Here is a 20,500-nt window from a genome sequence, read left to right as displayed (position 1 = left end):
CTTTAATTATTGAATGAATTATTTATTCAATGTCTGTATATAGTAGCAGCTGCACAATGATTCATGGCTGTACATTTCAGATAAACCACATTTTGATTATAATGCAATAATTACTGCCCTTAACAGGCAATTTATGTTTCTACAGAATGATCCCAAATCTGCCTAGACAGACTACAGGATTAATAAGAAAAATGGTGCTGAATTATTCATCAGGCAATGCTCATTAATTTAGCTGATTGCTGCACATTTTCCAGTAGAAAGGACATTTCAGCTATTTTTGCTTTTTCCATACAATTGCTTTCTAGGTGAAGCCTTCATCAAATTATCCTTTGAAGTAGAAATTTTTGCCCTGGTTAGAATTTTACCTCCAGCTTCAGAGATCCCCACCTACTCCTCTTCAGCTAGAGCTGGCTTTAACCTTTTTTCCCTCTAAGAATGTCTGAATGAACTCTCTTTGTACCATATCACTATTCAAATGTCATAGCAATGATTTGTTCAGATATCTAACTATGGCAAACAAAAATTTTCCTTGGTTTTCTTAAAATGCTTTTAACGATGCACCCACTTCTTCATAATTACAATGTTAACTCCTTGTCACACATAAACAGAGAACAGCAAGAGATCCTGTATCTTGTCTACCATATTTTCCTATCTTTTTCTGTCTAAAAGGAATGGGCCTGGCTTTATTTTATATTCTTTTGTCAATAATAGGCTTTTAAAAGTTGATCTTTTTTTCTGACTACCTTTCTCTAACCACATTTCTATTCTCTTTTGATAAACTGGGATAGGAAACATGTTTATTTGATGTCTGGATACAGTCAATCTCAAAGCAAGCATGCAAGTGTGGTTATATTTTCATATGTTCATCATTAGCATCTTATACACATTACCTGAATGATCTCTTGCTGGAAATCATTGTTTTAGTAGAAATAAAATAGTCTGCAGGTACAACCAAATTCCTTTAGAACTCGCATTTTCTGAATTAGAATCCTATGAACTTTCTATCCATACTATAAAAAACACATGCATCAAATGTGTAATCTCTGAAGCAGAGAATCCTGTCTGTGATGGTAGCCAGCACCAGATGTTTTACATAAAGGTGCAAAATCCCCCTACAGAAGGCAGATGTTGGATTATTTCTCTATTAAGGAGGTCTCATCCTAAACCCTGATACTTAAGAGATTGTCTGAAGCCCAAAAGCATGAAGTTTTATTTTCATTCCAGAACTCCTCTTTAGTGTCTGACGAATTTTTACTCTTTGAGAGTGTTTGTTGTGGAGAAGTGGCAGGAATTAAGTTATGTGGGCTCCAGATGTAGGTTCAGTATTGTTTCCCATGCTGGAGTAACATGCAAGAGAAAAGTCTGCTCAGAGCAACTGGAATATTAAATTGCTTAGCTGTTAGTCTCTGGCAAACATAAAAGAGTAAAACATAGCTAGAAAATCACATTTCTCAACATTTTATAAATTAAAGTGATATTGACTGAGACAACGGAAGATATGTTCCTGACTCTAGGCTATACTGCTGCTAAACTCCAAATTCTTGCTACAAGACATGGAGATCTCTGTCCTTTTAGAAACAGTTGGACATACTTTTGTAACAGAAAAGTTTTGGCAACTTAAATAGAGTGGTCACTACATCAGGTTCAGATGTAACATGGGTAAATACCACTGTGTTTACAATGGGAACACAAAGTCATTGTCCCATGAACATATGTGGTGACAACACTATGAGAAGGAGCAGGAAATGGATACTAATGAGGCTGAAGAGCCAAAGTCTCTTTGGGACCAATTGTGAAAGAAAGTTAAAGCTCCCCTTCCCAGCTGTCAAGCACTGGAGCTGTCCTACTGCCTCTGTGGTTGTAATGCTGTCTCTCCTGCCAACGATGGGTCTTCTGGCACCCCATGGTGCCCCATGGTTCCCCTTTGCTCATGCTTCTCAAAGACCCACTAAACTCATACTACCTCCAGTCTCTGTTAGTGCTCTCCTTGAGCTCAGAATAACAAATCTGATTTATAGTAATTGAGGCATTGTGTCAAATGGTATTCCTTAACATGGTGCAAAACCCCTCAAACATTTTAACTGAAGTTCTGCATGAGCAGAAAAAAACCAAAAAAAAAACCCCACAAAACCACACACAAACCAAAACCCACACCAAAAAACCCCAAACACAATAGTTTTAAGTCCAAAAATCTGTTTACCTGTTGACCTTCTAGAAAACTATAGATCTTAAAGAATTTTGCTGCACTAGGATCTGCAATACATAAAGGTCAAAGTCAGAACTGTAACACTAATGTATTACTATAGAACTAATGAAATACTTTATGTATTGTTTTTGATTCCTTATCACTCAAATTTCTGGCTATATAGTGACGCAGTGTCAACATTTGGTTTGGCATTTAGGATTGTCTCCTAGTAAATGGGAAGTGTAGGTCCAATACTCTGAAGGTTTCTCAAACTCAGCCTTCAAACTTTGTAGCTATTCCTCTGTGCTTGATGTTTCCTAGTGGCCAAAATTCAGTGCTTACCTTTTCAATATGTACACGTACTGCCATGTCTAGAAAACACCACAGTTTCCTTCGTCACACTGGAAAAACAAGTCTACACCTAAACTGGAGCAAACGCTTCCCTGAGTGTGATGTGGACACCTAGAACCCTCCATTTACTCCAGGAAAAATGCAGCTCAGGCAGCTTATATCTCTCTAAAAGATTATAAATGTGGCAATGCCTAATTTTAGTGCCTAAAGTAAGAGTTTGACTAATGCTGTCCTCATCTATTTTTTTCCTCTGCAGTCTCATGCAGATTGGATCTGTTTGTTATGAGTTAACTGTGGTATGCAGTTTACCCCTACACTTACTGACTTCCCCATAGTGGGATGGAGGAGAGAAACAAAAACACAGAGGTGAGAAAACTTGTGAGTTGAGATAAAGACAGTTTAATAGGGAAAGCCAAGCTGTGCATGCAAGCAAGGCAAAATAAGGAATCAACTCAGCACTTCCCATTGGAAGGCAAGTGTCCTGCCATGTGCAGCAAAGCAAGGCTCCATCACATACAACTGTTACTTGGGAAGACAAATGCCACAAACCTGAATGTCACCCTGTTTCCTCCTTCCTCAGCTTTTATTAGCATGTTGATAATTTTGCGGTTGGCTGTCCCAGCTGTGTCCCAACTTCTTGCCCTCCCCCAGTCTACCACTGAGAGAAACAGAGAAAGATTTGATGATGATCAGGAATAAATAATAAAACATGGGTGTCTTATCTACACTGTTTACATCACAGTACCAAAACACCGCACCATACAAGCTGTGATGAAAACAATTAACTCAATCCCAGCCAAAACTAGCACCCTGTTGTACTAGGACCACACTAACACTTCTAAAAGTTATTATTTGCAGTCAGAAAGATGAGAAAATTATGAATTCTTGTGCTGTCAAGTAATTGTGATGCTTAGAGATATGTTTTAGTGATAGATTAGGCAGTGTTGGGTTAATGGCTGAACTCAATTATTCTAAAATTCTTTTCAAACCTAAGCAATTTTATGATTCTCTGATAATTCTATAAGCTGACACATAGACATTAAAAATCCCAGATATAGTATGTGAAACAAATATTTTCTCATCCTGGTATACAAGCATGCTGCTTTGGAGGTGAATTGTGTTTTAAATTGGGGGAAGAAATAATTAAGGCTAGCATGGAATGGTTGAAACTACAAATGGCATTCTTGTAATGGAAAAGAACATTGTTTTGTTTCCCAGAATATTGCCTAAGCAACACTGTGAGTCCCAAACATAACAAAAGTAAAATGTATTGTGCTTCACAATATCACATTAGCATTTTAATTTAAAGGTATTGTAGTTTTTTTGTGCCTAAATGAAGTTTAAAGATACTTTTTTGTTAGAATGCTGTGGATTCAAGAATGTGCTTTTTGTTGCAAATGCAACATGAAGTAGTGCACATCAATTTTTATGTGACTAAATCTTGTATTAGTGATGAAGATAGCAAACAAGATGTAAGAAACCTGACTTTTCCTAAGTTTTTTTACTTTATAGTGCTGTTGCTACCATTCTGTTAAAAAGGAAATCTCTAAATGTTAATACCGTTCCAGTAATTCCTATGTCAGTCTTTCCTCTAGAGTTACAGTATTTATTTGCCTGGTTTAGTCTTTACGATTGAAGCCAAAAAATACAATTCTTTGTCCTACTTATGCATACTACTAAAGAGGATTTTAGATCATAGGACTCAGCTGAAAACTTCGATCTCTGAAGTTAAATACAAACAGAAATAGAGAAAACAATGATGCATACATACACTTGATCTCAGATTACTTTGCATTATGGCACATGTGATATTTGTTTTTATCCTACACTACACACTATTCCAATTTATTTTTCATTATTTAGTGCTATTTTGTCTAAAAGTTTTTGTTGTGTTGATAATTTAAAAACTGCTTTCAGTTACTGTGGATATGCATTTTAATTGCACATTGTTTAGGCAAAATGATATGAAGTAAATTGAAAAACACAAAACTGCCATATTAAACATGAGCAAAAAACTTTATGTGCAAACACAAAATTTTCTTTGTCTCTTAAGTAATAACTCTGCCTTTTTTACTGTTTAGTTTCCAAATTAAGAAAGTCTATACTGCACCAGAAGACTTCTCTATTATTTTTTTTTTGTCCTAACTTGAGTAATGTTGGTGACAGAAGAAATACAAAGTTTCTAGTGTCAGACTGGTCACTATCTTGAAAAATATGTTTTGCACATTAACTTAGTAATTAGAAGAATAAAATAAATAAATAAAAAAAGAACGTGTAAATTTAGTTTTTGGGTTTGTAGCATCTACATGCATTTGTGTTTTATTGGATAATGCCTAATTCATTTCATTTGCCAGACAGGTTTAAAATAGAGAAGTTGTATAGGGTTTGTAGAAGATGGCTCATTTTGATACTAAAATATGTAATTAAAATAAATCAGAATAATTGCACCCTAAGAGAACAAAAAAATGTTCAGGCCTTTAACTCTTTTTTCCTGTATGGAAAGCATTACTCCCAGAATCCAATGGAGGTACAATTTTCAGGTGGTTATTTTGTCCTGTTTTGACTAAACTCTGATAAAAGCTCTCTATTTGAGAAGCAATGGATATAGCATAAAAGCATTCTTTATCCAATAAACATTTCCTAAGAGTAATTTATAGTTTCTTTTTATCCAACTTTATGTAAAATGTCACTTTTTTTGAAAAACAAGAAAACTAGCTTCACCGACAATCAGTACTATTTTGTTGTCTCTTAATAACATAAAGAGAGGAAGGAAATCAGAGGTTACTGCATATTCGGTATATAATCCCTATAAGAAATCACATCAGTATTTATTGGCAGAGAAGACTAGGTGGAGATGGAGATACTAAGTACATTGATGTGAAAAAAAGAGACGGAAAAAGTCTGTATAACAGTAGGCAAAACACTTGCTCTGAAAAGGAAATATATCCTTAAATATATATAACACCTTGAAAATCCATTCAGGAATTGGCTCATAGTTTCTCCTGATACTGTCAAGTGGTAGGTCAGGTCACTGAAACAAAGAAATCACAGTCTAAATGATGGAGTCAGACAAGGGACACATTTAGTTCAGCAGCATTTCTGTCAGTTATGGAAATAACTCAAATGGAAAATGTTATCCATAAATGAGTTCTTTCTGCTACAATTCTCTGCTGTCCTTGATATGCCTCATAACAATCTTAGGTAGCTATGCAGGGCTGGTACTTTGGAGACCACCCAAAGTCCCAAGGACTGCTGAGTACCATTCTTGCCAGTGTAAAAGTCAGCACCCTTTACAAATGTAAAATAACACAGCTTATGACACATCCCCTTTTTAATGACTCTGTGTATGGGTGTGCAACTATGAAACCAGGTCTAACCTCACAGAATTTCCTTCTCCTTTTTCATGCTGCATAGTAGCGTGAGAATAAAGTTAAAATATGTCCCTTTTTGTGTTTGCTTGTTTTACATTGTGATCTAGTTGTCATAAACCCTGCCATCTGACCAAATTAGTGAAAGAATAGAAAACAACAGGCTCTAACATCTGGCAAGATGCTAACTTGGGCTTTCTTCTTGATTGCGTCTGTTTCAAATGCCAGGTGTCTATCACCTGGGATATGGTTTTACTTTGGCAAAGTAAATCTATTACTAACTCTCTGAAGAATGCTGTCTCTGAATGATGCTGCAGCTAATGGAATACTGATTTACTGCCACAACTGTAAAGGATATTTTTTAACATTATGTTACACTTCCCATCAATTTAGATCAACCAGACCTACCATGTGTGAGAAGTTATCTACATTTTTCTCCAATAAAACTGAAATGATGAAAGCTTTGCTTTCCCTGAGGTATGATCCAGTATTGGTAGCCCCATTGTTCTTTTTTTTAGCCCTCATCTTTGTCAGGGCTGGAGCATATTATTCCTGAAATGCTTGCCAGAATTCTATGGCTTACTTGTTGTTTGAGACTCACCATATGTGTCTTTGATCCCTGCCTAGTAGGCACTTTGGCTGCTTGCCAGTTTGGCACTTATGATTATCATCAGTATGAATAGCTCCCTTGCTTCTGATTCTGTCCTTCTTGCTGTCATCAAATCACTCTTTAAACAACTTTCTTATTTTCTTTTAGATGCTTATAAACGATCAACCTATTTTTACCATGCCTTTCTTGGCCAAGCTTTTGTGTTACACTGCAGGAAATCCAACAGCTTTATATTTCCACTCCTAATTATCTGACTGCCAACTACCTGTGTAACTGCATGGGAACAATAAGGAGTACAGAAACACCTCCTGTGATAGTGTTTGGAGTTAGTCTGCATATTACACAAATATGCCTGTTTTCTCCATCTGGTTGGCTTTGTGGCATGACTTCTATGAGAGATTATTTATTTCAGTCAAAAGCATTCCTTTTAATAAACGTTTTAAAACCTTTGACCAGAACACAGTGTGAGCCAATGACAATGATAAATTCAGAGGAGTATCAGAATGATAAACAGTTTTAAGAGACAAATGGAAAGCCAAAAGCCAGTTGTGCACAATTTCTTCTCACAATCCTGATAGAGCACTAAACACATCTGAGCCCTTCCATGTGTTCTAGTAAACTGAAGGTCTTCCAAAATGCCGGTGTTGAACAAAAGATACACAGAATCAAAATAAGGAACAGTACAGGGCATATAAAAGTCCAGACTACGAGAGGCCCACATGCTGTTACAGAAAGATATGCCAGAAGTGTCCATTATTCTTTACCTGATCCTGCAAACCCTTCAGTTACTAAATATATTGGTACTATCACAGGACAAGGGTATATGCCTTCATTTTAACTCATAAAGTGGGGTGGAGTAAGTTTTGTAGCCTCTGCAAGCAAAGAAGAGTGGCAAGATGATTGTGTGTATCTAAAACACAATCCTCTTTGAGTTTCTTTCACTCTGTGCTGTTCAACATGACTTGTGTTTAGCAATAACAATCCATTTTAGCTCTTGAGGTTTTAACACGTAGGGCCTTTTTCAATAAAAAGATTATCACACCCTTCTCCCAAGCAACATGCATATTTCAGATGAATGTGTTTTATATAAACATCTCTTGTTTTTGAAACAACTCCTTGCATTTAGAAGGACCAGTTGAAAAATTCAGTGCAAAACTGGCAAAGGTGAAAACTAATTCTGATTGCAGGGAGAATAAGAGATAGAACAGAAAAGAAACAATGAGAAACTGTTACATGGGAACTCAATATGGGATAACTTTAGAATGTATCTGTTATATTTTCCTTCTCTGCCCAACAGCACGGGGAGGTCAGATAAAGATGTCCTTTTTCAGAATATGGGGTGGCACTCTTAGTCTTGTAGCAGGTTTGTGACAGTAAACATGCACACTGGATGGAGGCTGGAAGAGGCCACTGAGGTTTTAAGCCCTACAAAAACAAAACAGTAACAGACATAAAAACAATACCATTGGAAGGGATTTAATGTGGAGAAAATAGCAGGTTGATATATAAGCTACCTGCGGTGCATTACAATGCAGCTAATTTCAGAGGTATTTGTAAGAAAGATGATTAAATGCCATATGAAATTTGACTTTGGAGCTGGAGTAACTCAAGAACAGGAGGGGTAGGTAGGAGAGGTACACTTTATTCACAGATATACTCCTAACTTTCTTGTGATTGCAGTTATCCTTTTTCCAGCTGGCTAGGAAATGTACAGAAAAGTGAAAAAGAAATTATTAATCTTAACAAAGTGCCTTTCCTTTGTGCCTTTCACATATACCACATGATTGATAAATTTTCTCTCACTGTGAGACAAAAAAGAAAGGCATGATTCTTTTGCCAGCTTTTCTATATTTTATCTCTAACTAAACAGGTAAGAAGACCTAGAGCAAATACCTAGAGCCACCATTTAAGGCAAGCTCAGTGGAATTTTGAACTGTGAAAATAAAAGAATGTTGGATTCACAAATGTTTTACTGGAAAAAAAGCAGAAAAGATACTAACTGCATCAGACAGTTGTCAGTAAAAAAACTTCCTGGCACTTTTCAGTGGCCAGATTTGAAATTGCAAAGATGGCCATCAGTAACATTTTTAATTTTTCACACTGGATTTTAAATATCTTACTTCTGAAAAGCCATGAGTATCCTTGAAAAACAAAAGCTTCCCAGCCAATCAATCAGCATCCAGTTTTGTTTTACAATGGCTATGGAAATACCATTTTTAGATGCAAAAAAAACAAGGATGAAATGCAAAACTGCAAAAGAAAGATGAGGCTTTGAGAGCATAATTTCTATCTGTAAACAACTGAAACAGACTTGGTGGTATACCTGATAATCTTTTGCAGAAAATGATAGATGGAAAGGTTAATAAATTTAACAAAATATCTCTGATACCCCAGAAAATAAATGATCCAGAAACAAATTTTGCTTGAGAGGAGTTTGGAAAGTTGGCTGACATTAAAATGATCCATTACAATGAAAGTAAGGGAGCATATGTAACTTGCTGCTGCGGAGAGAGCTGTTGAAACCTCAACAGTATTACATTTGTAAAGCTCTAAGGTTTTGCTACCTAAAAGGAAAGCAGAAATGCCGGTGTGTGCACGAAGCCTCGTGTCAGCTGGACGCCCGAGCGAGCGCGACCTGGTTTATCTTGCAGCGGCTGCACGGCCCAGGGATGCCGAACAGGACACGCAGGCTTGGTCTGGGAACAGCCCTGTCCCTTCCCTTGTTCCTCTTTCGCTCCTGCTGCCTAAAGCCTTGCCAGGTCAGGCTGGGCCGGTGTCCCGGGGCAAGGGGCATGTGTGGCAGGAGGCTGGCTGTCCCCGTGCTCGGCCCTCCCGGCTGAACCCAGCGTTTCTCCCGCCCGCACGTCCCGCGCCTGCAGCCTGCTGCGGCGCCGGCCGAGCCCGCAGCGAGCGCGCCCACCGCAGCCGCGGCTCCTCGGCCGGGAAGGCGAGGGGGGCAGGAGGAGCGAAGGGGCAGAGGGCGAGGAGGAGCAGGAGGCGAGGGGGACACAGCGAGGATAGGCACGGGGCGCGCCCCGGGGCCGGCGGGCGTGAGGCGGCGGCCGCCGCAGCCGCGCGGGAGGGACGCGGCGGCGCTCGCGCGCCGCCAATCGCGGGCCCGCTGGCGCGCGGGCCGGGAGGCTGCGCCCACCCTGCGGCGGCGGCTGCCGGGCGAGCCATGGGCACGGTGCCGTCCGCGCTGAAGCACTGCCTCAGCTACCAGCACCTCCTCAAGGAGCAGCTGTGGATCGCGGAGCCGCCCGCGGCCGCGCACCCCGCGCAGGTACCGGCAGGCGCGGGTCCAGGGATGGGACGGGGCCGGCCCTACAGGGCGCGGCCGCCTCCAGGGGGAGGACGGGGCGCCGCCGCCCCCTCGCCGCCCCCTCGCCGCCCCCTCGCCGCCCCCTCGCCGCCCCCTCGCCGCCCCCTCGCCGCCCCCTCGCCGCCCCCTCGCCCCTCAGGCGCGTCCCCCGCGGCGCTGCCGCCCTGCCCGCCGGCGGCTCCCGAGTCTCTCCCCTCCCTCCCTTCTCCCGTGCTGCCCGGGACAGCGGGTGAGCACGGGAGGCCCATGCCCGCCGCCCCGCAGCGCTGCGGTGTGTCTGGTCAGTGTTTCAGCCCACGGCCCGTGTTAACACCGTGTTCCAGGCACTGCGAACACAGGTGGGTGGGTGGTGCTGGGGCAGCGGTGAGGCAGTGGCAAACCCACTCAGCAGCGGTCCTCGCCACGCGTGATCGTTCCCTGTGTGAAAATGATAAATGTCGGGGTGAGACGCGTTTGGGCGGGGCCGCAGCACTGCCCTTGCTGCAGGCAGCTTGTGTTGCTCCCACGGGCGCGTTTGCTGCCGGGGGCAGGCACTGCCGCCGTGGGGTGCGCAGGCAGAGCCGGGGCTGCTAGGGAGCGGTGAGGGAAGGTGGCTGCTCGCCCTCCTGTGGGTGAGCTGTGAGCGGGTGTGCACAGCGGCTGCAGGGAGTGTAGGTTAGTGCCAAATCCCACAGCGTAGACCATGACTGTCCTAAACATGGCTTCGTAGGGGAAGAAGTGAAGCGAAGTTACCAGCATATCCTTTCTGAACAGTCATTCAGTCCAACTCCAGCTCCAGTAATCAGTCAGTCCTTCAAAACTTTAAAAACATAAGCCAAGCCTAGAACAAAATCGTTTAAACTATACTTAAATACATTTTAAACTTTCTTTTTAAGAGCAGCTCTTGTTTGTTGCATCTTCTGTTTTCAGGTAGGTGGTGGGATCATCTTCCATTTTACTCCACTCTTTGGAAGTGAAATTTAATTACTATGTAGCAATATGACTTCAGAGATGGAGAGATGATAAAAAATGTTCTGAGTGGTATGAGAACTGGCAGTATTTAATTTTGCTTCAGATGATCTGAGCCTCGTATCTCAAAAGATGCATATATGGAATACCCAAAGCAACGTTGTTGTGAGCATAGGGGTTTGTATAGGTAAGCCACATACAGCTTCCAGCTATCGTATTTCCCTGGGAATAATGTCTCTCTAATTTTGGGGAAAGAAATCAATTTTTTTAATGGATTTTTTTTAATAGCAAAGAAATAAAATATAGTAAAGAAATAAAACAATAAACAAAAAATAAAATTAACTTTTATGTATTAGACCTGAAGCAAAGCACTATAATTCTGTTCATGTGCCCTCACTACATTTTGGTGCATAATTCCTTTCAAAAGATCTGAACATCTTTTAGAAGTTTGCTTCAAAATACCTTGATATGCCTCTTGATTTTGTCAGTCTCTCTCCCCCTATCAGATGCATTTGCAAAGTCTTATGCAACAGAGTGGGTTTGCAGTCAAAAACAATCATTAACATCTCAGAAAATAGTAGATTTAAAAAAAGGTTTTCTTTATTGTAATGGATCATTTTACTTAATTTTTGCAGTGCTCATCTTTCATTTTCATCACCATTTTTCTTCATCCAAGGATACAGAAGGATGTTTTCATCAGTGAACAGCAAACATGAGAATATACAGCAAGCATCTTCCCCATGCACCTTGATGTGGGTGTGAGCTGCATAGTAGACTAATTAAACCAGAGTTGATCATTGTTCACATTTACTTCTGCATTACCTTGCTGTGATTTTACATGAATCTGTTCAAATTTCTGTATTTCTCACGTGGATTCTTAAACAACCCACAAAGGTTTTCCTTATGTAGGAGTGCATTCCATACCAATCCCATTCAAGAAAAAAAAGTGTTTCTTGTTATGTGATCTAGAAACTATACTGGCTCAAGTAATGATTGTAAAAGGTTTGTTGGTATTTTTTTTTTTTTATGACCAGTGTATGCAAGATAGTTATAGCAGCACCACTATAATGATATTTATGAGAGTACACTAAGGAATAAAATAGGAAAGGGGGTTTAGGTACAAGAACAGTTTCCCAGAAATAATGCTTTCATGGCTGATAAAAACAAAGAGTTTATTGCTGAAATATTTTCAGGAGTTTCTCAGGAATTTTCTTTAACCACCAAGTAAAATGTAAATGTTGCTGCCAGAGCTCTTGTAAAGTCATAATATTTTGTATAAAGAGCCCAACTATATAATAATTTGGTTATATACAGTGCTGACTAATTTGTAATCCTGTCCAGGTTTAACCACTTGAAGCTCTACTGGAGGTGAAATAATGGGTTCTAAAGTGAATAGTGGGATGTCTTAGTCTTTGTTTTCCCTTATTTTTTTCTGTTTCACTTAGCCAACTATTTTTGTGGTGTTTTTTGAACAATATTTGACTTTAAAAGATAGATTTACTGGAGTAGTAAAGTTATTAAAAAGGAGATATGAAAAGTAATACGTAATTTGGCTAGGTGGCTAAATAGACAGTAGATAGAATTTTCTACTATCTATTTGTAGAAGTTACTAATACCTGTTTCAGTCTTATTTAGACTGTAATGCATCAAAAAATTACTGAACACCTGACTGGATGAGACATCACATTCCTGTGGCAGTGTGCTAATCTTTTTCCATATGCTTAATTTCTTAACTTTGCTTCAGAACGCTTCTGTAATGCTTTATACAAAGAATACAGTCCAGCTTCATTTTCTTAGCATTACCCCAATGGATATGGTTTTTATTAACAGGTCTGATTAACTTAATATTAAAGGTCTGGTTTATTTTTACTAAATAAGAGCTATAATACACAAGATTTTGTTAAAGACATGGATTTATATCAGAGCTGTAAAATGTTCTGGTATCTATGGAGAAAAGAGGTGGCTATAGATACTGCAGTATTGGGGAGATTTCTGCAGCGATCAAGGTCACTTCTGGTGGTGACTCAGGATTTGACCAGAGTGTGTAATGTATTTTGTGGTCTGCTTTGTGAAATGCTCAGGCTGAGCAGCAGGGAAGGTGTTTATCTGCTGCTGGTGTCCTCTGGTTAGCAGGAACCTTCTTGCTGAAGAAGAGATGGTATGAGAGCAATTGACATTGGTCTGGTCCTACAGATTTAATGTTACGTTTCTATGTAGGCTAGAACGTAATTTTGACGCACTAGGAATATGGTAAGGACACAGCTGGAAGAGCTGGATGGCTAAAGAAGTGTAAAAGACTGGGGTGAAATTCAAGAATACAGAATGATTGGTGCTTTGAGACTTTTAACCCAAACTAGAAACTTTGACCTTTGTGTTAGAAGAGACTGAAGAACTTTGGAATCTTCACAAATTATAGGATGACTATGAGCTGCCAATATATCTGTTTAAAAAAATCAAGTTAAGTCCTCTGATAGAGTAGATTGAGTATCTCCAATCAAACAGGGAGATGTTGATGCCACTGCAAAGAAACTGTATCTGTTCCATTTTGGTTAGTCATGTTCAAGAATTTGAATTCTGGCTGGGATAGGTTAGGTCTTGCACCACTGGAATTGGAACATTGTTTGGGAACATTGACTGGGAAAAGGGAGGTGAAATGTAAAATGACTTGGGTTTGTTTGATATCTAGTGTTAAGACCTGGAGGATGTGCAGGTAGGGTGGGAAGAAGAGGAATTAGCTGCTTAAAATAAAGGAAGATGTTGCTACCCACAAACACACACTTACACTACTCAGTCCATATAATAAATAATAAATTCTGAGTGAAGATGCTTTCTTGATTGATCAGAAATTTCTGAGATAAGAGCATGATCAAAATCAGACTTTCATACTATGCTAAATACCTGTAAAACAAATCCAGCATTTTTGCTTTTCATCAAAAGGGAAATATTACTGCTGTGTTAATGCACGCATATATAGCCCTTTTGGGATAGAAATGTCACAATGGTGCACATGCTTTAAAATTAAACAGTGCAGTAGAGATGAAGGATTTTTTTCTATTTTGTAATATGTTGATAGGGACATAAATATACAATGAATAATAAGAATTTTATTGCATACTATATTAATAATCAGACACATATTTTATTATCTGATCTTTTAATCAAATACTTCAGAGGAAAACTGCTAAATGCATGGTTTACATTTCAGAAAAATATTTCCAGGGACAGTTTTAAGGGTTGCCCTTCAAACTTAAGTTATTACAGTTAGAAGTAATCAGCTCATACCTTTTTTCCCCTAACTTTTAGAACTTAACTGGATTAGTTATTGCAAGGTATCGTATCAATGGTGAAGATTTTGAGTAATATTTGGGATGAAGTTCTAATATTGCAAAAGATGGAAAAGATACTGCAGGTGATAAGAAGGAATTATATTTATCTTGGAATGTTGTTATAGCTGATATTATTTTTAGATAATTCCCTTGTTAAATGGAGATTTATTTTACAGTTTGGTGCAAATGAATGAAAGTTACTCCAATTGTGACATTACATTTGAATTTATTTGGATTAAATATTCTTATGAGAGTCATTCTCAGCAGCTCTTGCAACAAAAACACAGATTTATTACATGCAGAAACTGCTAAAAGGTGCACTGTTGAAAAAATTATACTGGGTAGATATTTCTTCTTTGTTTGAGTGGGGCTTTTTGTCCACAGATGTTAGCTGTTTTGTATGGGAATAAAGGTGTTAGTTTATGAGTTTCTTGGAAAAAGAAGTTTAAAGGCTTTGAATGGATGAGATGTGGACTGAAGCGCCAGAGGACATTGCCGGAACGTTAGGTGAAATCCATAGGGAAATAATTCAACAGCAGCATCTGGAAAGGAACTGTATGTGGCTTTAGGGCTTACTTTTAATGCAAGTAGTTAAGATGAGATTAAATATAGGTGTTAGTATGTGAGAAATGGAAGAACAAGGTAAGTGATGAAGGTATATCATGTGGAACACTGGGATTAGGGAAGAGATTTAACAGAATCCACAGCCGATCACAGATGAATTTTTAAAACCCTGGAAACATAATTTGAATTGAACTATATGCTATCTTCATAGAAAGTAAAGCAGTGTACATTAATATTTTATTGGGGAAAAAGAAGACAGGGTATAGGCCAGTTCATTGGCTTTGGCGCATCACTTTTGCCAGAATGGAATGAATGAAGATGGTAGAAAATTAAGCTACTAAGTCAGTTGGCTGTTGGCTATACAGAGAGGAATCAACTGAGAGATTGAGAATTTTCTCTGGTCTCCCTGCCATTTTTTAATATTCATTACTTGATTCAATTTCCTAAGCACTCTTGTCTGGTGCCATGTGAGATGCCCTAAGGTAGCTGCGATGGCTTACAGGATTGGCAGGTATTGAACAGGATTTAAAGGAGACTCATGCCTTCTGGCTCAATGGCTAGAGGTCAGGTCAGATGCATCCCAAATGCACGAGGGTGCCTGTACTTAGCCATCTCACCTGTGCCTCTACTGTTTGCTGTGTTGTTGGATAAGCTTTTGGCCATTGCTGACAGTGGTGAGAAGTGGTTCATCTAGTTGGCTGTGTTTCATTGATGACGCCATTTAAGATGCCCTATAATATCCTCCTTTATCTCCAGCTTCCAAAAAGCCACAAGATGTGTGTCCTGCATCCTCTGTTGAGAAAACCTTAAGACATTTTATGTGAATATATACGTTGACTGCACAGGGATACCTAGGACACCTGTAGACATAACTGTGTAGATACTTAAGGATTTTCAAAGTCCAGATCAGTCCTATCATTAAGAACATTACAGGACATTTTGAGCTTAATGAGTGGTCTGGCTGCATTGCCATTTAGTCCATAACTAGTGTTATCTATTGTCAGTCATTGGAAAAATCCCTCAGTTAAGTTTATGTGTCACAGTAAAATGAAAGTACAGCTAATATTAGTACTATTAGATATTTTTTCCCTTTTTTTTTTTTGTCCTGACTTAATAGTGGTCTTATTACTAATTTTACAACTACATAAATTTCTTTCTCATCAGTTGAGCACTTTATTATTCAGAATATGGAGGCTTAAAAAAAAGCCAGACAAACTTCCTAAATGTGCAAAGTCTAGAAATGAAAGCAATAAAATTTGGAAAATATCATGATTCATTTTGCCATGACAGCCCTTAATCTTCTCAAACAGTCTGAAGTGATATATTCCCAACTTGATTTTGTCTTATTCATAGTTCCTCCAGTACCAGTATATTTTCTTCTACTTGGTCCACTTCAATGTTTTCAGGATTCCATGATACATTTTTAAAATTTCATACAATAAATTTTTTAATGCCTTTAATTATTTTCAACTAAATAGGAAGAAAATTATATTCTTTAAATATGCTACATTTGACGAATTTCATAGTGAAAATGGAAGATTTTTAAAACATCATTAATGGCGTCATGTTAAAGTTATAATTTCCTTACCATTATTGGGAAATGATTATGGTAACACTTTACAGATGTTATTTTCCTAAAGAACTTTATAAATCTCAAATTCTTCTGAAGGATGACTTTGCAACAGTGGTGAAATAAATAGCCTTTAAAATACTGTCATTTTAATCAGTATCTTTTGGAAACAGAGCTATGGAAAACAGTACTGGGCCACCTGTACTTAAATTCATTATTTAGTTTATCTTTTAGGCCCAGCCTTTGGACACAGAAGATGATGTTGATTGCAATAGTAATGGAGAATAGTTGATTTACTTTCAGCTTTTAATTTTAATTCTTAAAGCTCTGTGCATAACTCACTTTTATTGACAATGAGTTCTTTAGAGAGACTTACCTGATAGGGTGGATGGGCAGTATATTCATTCCCCCCCCCCCCCCCCCCCCCCCGCCACCAATATCCCAAAGTATTTTAAAGAGCAAATTACTTGCACATGTTGGATTTGTAATGATGATCATGCCTCTGCTTTTTCAATGTGTGTGGAAAAACACCACTCTTTCTGTCTTCTAGAATTCTGTCTTTAGTCTTGCCTGTAAAACACCGTACACACCATAATACTATTACCATAAATAATAGTAAAGGAAAGTGTGGGAGGTTTTGGCTCCAGTGTCATCAGTATGCTGTTGATCTCCATTCTCTGTATCCTTTTCATCCAGCCCAGATGGCAGAGTATAATTGCTTTTCCAGGCTTTGACCAAGATAGGGATATGGATGAAAGTGAGTTGGCTGTAAATCAGCTTGGTTAATGGAGAAATGCTGCTTGTTAGCCAAGGGAAGCATTTAGGGAAATAGAAAAAGGTAATGTATACACCATGTCCTGAAAATACATTTTTAATTTTTGCTGGCTGTGTTGATCTCCTGTTAATAATAGAGGTCTCCAGTACCATTTATTATTGATTTCATTGTAACACATGTATAACTGTGGTTGCCTATGCCTCTGCTACCAGCTAACACTACTAATAGATTCCTTGATCATTATTTTTCAAATTATCAAAAATTGTCTATGACTACAGCACACTTGTGTGCTTTTTTAGGTTGCATGAACTGTAGGCTGTACTTTGAGTAGTCAGATCTCTGCTATTCCATGTACTCTAAATTTGTTGAATACAGCAACAAATGATTTTTAGAAGGTGTCAAGTTGTCAGTGATAATTCAGAAAGCAGTCTCATCCAGGAGACTGTTATTTGGCAAATGTGGTCTGTCGTTTTTTTTTGTCAGGTTATGAATTTTTGTAAAATATAGACATGAATATTATAGAAGGTATTTTTTTTGTTTTCAAAGGTAGTGAACAATCTTTGGGCTTGATTTTGTCTTTCTGTTTGTCCTGTAATGCTGCTGTTTTGTTTTTTTTTTTAAGAGCATCCAACATCAGAGCAGAGAATTGGACATGCCTGTTAGACACTCAGATCTCAGATCCTGAGATTTCCTTCTTTGAAGGGCTGTCTGAACAGCAGTTTTGTTAGCCTGCCATATACCTGTGGAATTTTCTGACCCACTGGAGGTTGCATTAGGTAAATTTTAAGCCATGACCACGGGAAAATCTGTGTGACTCTATCCTGACATGTAGTAAGTTATCCTTGGCTGCATAGTTGGAATGCAGCATGGACTCTCATGATTTTGATGATCAATTTAAAATGTGTAATGTATATAATTCAATGTATATAATCTCTTCCCTTTGCTTACTAAAGGGAAAAACTTCTGGGGGTCTGTAACTATCTTCACATCAAAATTGCTTCATAGATATTTTCCAGTATGCTTTTACTGTCTATTTTTCTATTGAGTTATGAAAATAACAATGAAATGTCTAAATTAATATTAAATCTTAAATGTTGATCATTATATGCTTATATTTCTCCATATTTATTTATATTATTCGAATTACTACTAGTAATTGTATTTTATGTAAAACTTGCATATGTTTCTTTGTGAATGTTTATATGAATAGATTTTACTCATGACTGTTATATGAAGTGGGAAATAGTGCTTTATTGATTTTCTGTCCATCATGGCCTTTACTGTGTCCCTGAGATAACACCACCAGTTAGGTTGTGTGCTATCATTTCACCATATCTATGCTTTGTATAGCTTCGGGGGTTAAAGCAGTGTATGAAAAGTTACAAAGCAAGGACTTAGTCAGGACTAAAGCTAAAGAATATGGGCTAACAATTCATGGCTTTATATACTGCTGCTCAGAAAAACATTTGCCTGGTGTCGTAGTTCAGTGTAGCTCGTCAGTTTGGAAAGAAACACTGTTAAATTTTGTGTAATGGAGAGATCAAGAAGAAAATCTAGTTTATGAAGAAACTGAGAAAGCCATAAAGAAATACAGAATACTGTTGCAAGATCAGTATGGTAACACATGTCATTTGTTTGACTAAAAGTACTAGTTTCAGAATGCATTTCTAACCCACAACATGGTTAAAAAACAGTGAAGGATCTTTAAGCTTGTTTACTACTTCTTAACTCTGTACTTCCTCATGGAAGGGGAAAATTAGTCATAACCTAAGAAGGAACATGAGTTTAGACTGCAATGTGATCTGAAAACTACAACAGAAAACAACCTTCACTCTCTCATACATTTAAAAATGTATCATTATTACATTTTTATTCTATTTTATTGTGTTATATTTTTATGCTTTTAAAATAAAAGTGAAAGTAGGCACCTCCAAACAGTATTCAAATGTATGACTACACTCCAAATTAAACAAAACAGACAGTTCCAGGCTTTCAGTTTATGTGTGTTCATAGTTCAAGCTGAGTTCATTTCAATTGGTTATATGAGGTAAATTGTGTACTAGAGGCAGCTGCAGGTTCTGGTTTCCCATCCATTAAGTGCATTCACTGTAAGCAAAGAGTAAACTACAAGTTACAGAAAATAATCAGCAGGTGTTTCACCCAAAGTATGTGGGAGTTGAGCTCTTCTGATCTAATATAAAGGAAAATTGTCTGGGAAGTGAGGAATTCCTCCTGTTCCCTCTCAGACTCTTGCAGACAGAGATTATATTGATTTATGAATTCTGTAGCTCTATAAAATGTGCTATTATGTGTTTGTCTGAACGAAATTTTCTTGCTTTTAGAAAGGAGTTCCGTACTTGTTTTGGTACATCTCATTGCATTTTGCTAAGACCAGGGAGGTACTGTGCTGTGAAATTGGTTTGCAAACTTAGTACCTCTGTGACAATTGTCTATGTAGCACATGTGTATATTATGCTTAAATTTTCTCTTTTATAAACATGATTCTGTATGTGTATCAGACAGAACTCTTTTACTACTAGTTGAATTTTGGTGTATTTTTTCTTGTCAAACCCTTGTTTGTTGCTTGAATAAAACAATATTCTTTGGGATTACTGTCATAGCATCTGATAGCTGTAGCCTCTAGTGGGTAAGGAGATAAATCAGAGAGAGTTAACATACAAAACACTGATGTTCAGATGTATTTTATGAGTGCTGCTACTGTAATCTGGAAAGTGTGATATTTCTGGCCTTGATCAACAAAGCTTATCCTTAGGGTGCTACGCATTAACAACTACTACACTTTTGTTTTAGGTAGGAGGGGCAAAGAAAGGAAGAAATAGGCTGCATTCTAATCCCAGCCTGTGTGACTTGGGTTAAAGAAATACTCAAGGAGTATATCTGTGGATTGGATATCAAGGAACAAGGTTCAGCTATTGCAATGAACTTGAGAATAAGAAATTTCTCTGTCAGGGATAGGGAGGGCCAGCTGCTCCCTAAGGGAGGGACCTGAAGCTAGTAATAGGCAGGTCACCAGGCAGTCCCACAAGAGCCAAGTGGGGTGAGAAGGGTAGCCTTAGAGGTGGTATCCTAGAGGGTAGACCTAGAAGTGATTCAAGCACGAGTCCAGGTCATTGAGTGAGTTTGTGGTGTTAGGGGAAGTCCCAAGTTACAGCTGGGAGTATAGGTCAGTGAATCATGGTCAGGCTTTTTGTCCAGTGGTGGTAGAGTCGGCCGTGCAACCCTGTGACCATCAGGCAGGTCCAAAGTGATGAGAGGGACCCAAGGTGTGGGTCTGTGGGTCTAGGTCTGAACTGATGTGAATAGTCTGTTTACAGAGTAGTCATGGGAAAACAAGGAGGCAAGAATTAAGTTGGTCTGATTTGCTTCTAAGCTGTAGTTTGGGCAGAAGAATAGAGATCATGCCAATTGCTCCAAAGAGATGCTCTGAAATGACTTCATTGTCATTGACTTCATTGTGCTC

General features: G+C 38.5%; 1 protein-coding gene across 3 annotated transcripts in view; it reads left to right on the top strand.

Moving 5' to 3' along the window:
• The first annotated feature begins 9,612 nt into the window (after nt 1–9,612).
• The window catches only part of HMGCLL1 (3-hydroxy-3-methylglutaryl-CoA lyase like 1), a 73,253-nt gene continuing 62,365 nt past the window's right edge, over nt 9,613–20,500 (top strand). Inside the window, exons 1-2 of one of the 3 annotated variants that reach the window (XM_085574666.1) lie at nt 10,772–10,971; nt 11,420–11,536. In XM_085574666.1, coding sequence (XP_085430792.1) covers nt 11,525–11,536 — 12 coding nt within the window. In that variant the 5' untranslated portion in view covers nt 10,772–10,971; nt 11,420–11,524. The other 2 variants (XM_021551240.4, XM_085574667.1) reach the window with 2 other exon arrangements.

This window comes from Lonchura striata, chromosome 3 (genome assembly GCF_050655825.1).
Source record: "Lonchura striata isolate lonStrDom1 chromosome 3, ASM5065582v1, whole genome shotgun sequence".
NCBI classification, from domain to species: Eukaryota; Metazoa; Chordata; class Aves; order Passeriformes; family Estrildidae; genus Lonchura; species Lonchura striata.
The sequence above is the reverse complement of the archived record's forward strand: the minus strand, read 5'-3'. Positions and strand labels throughout refer to the sequence as shown.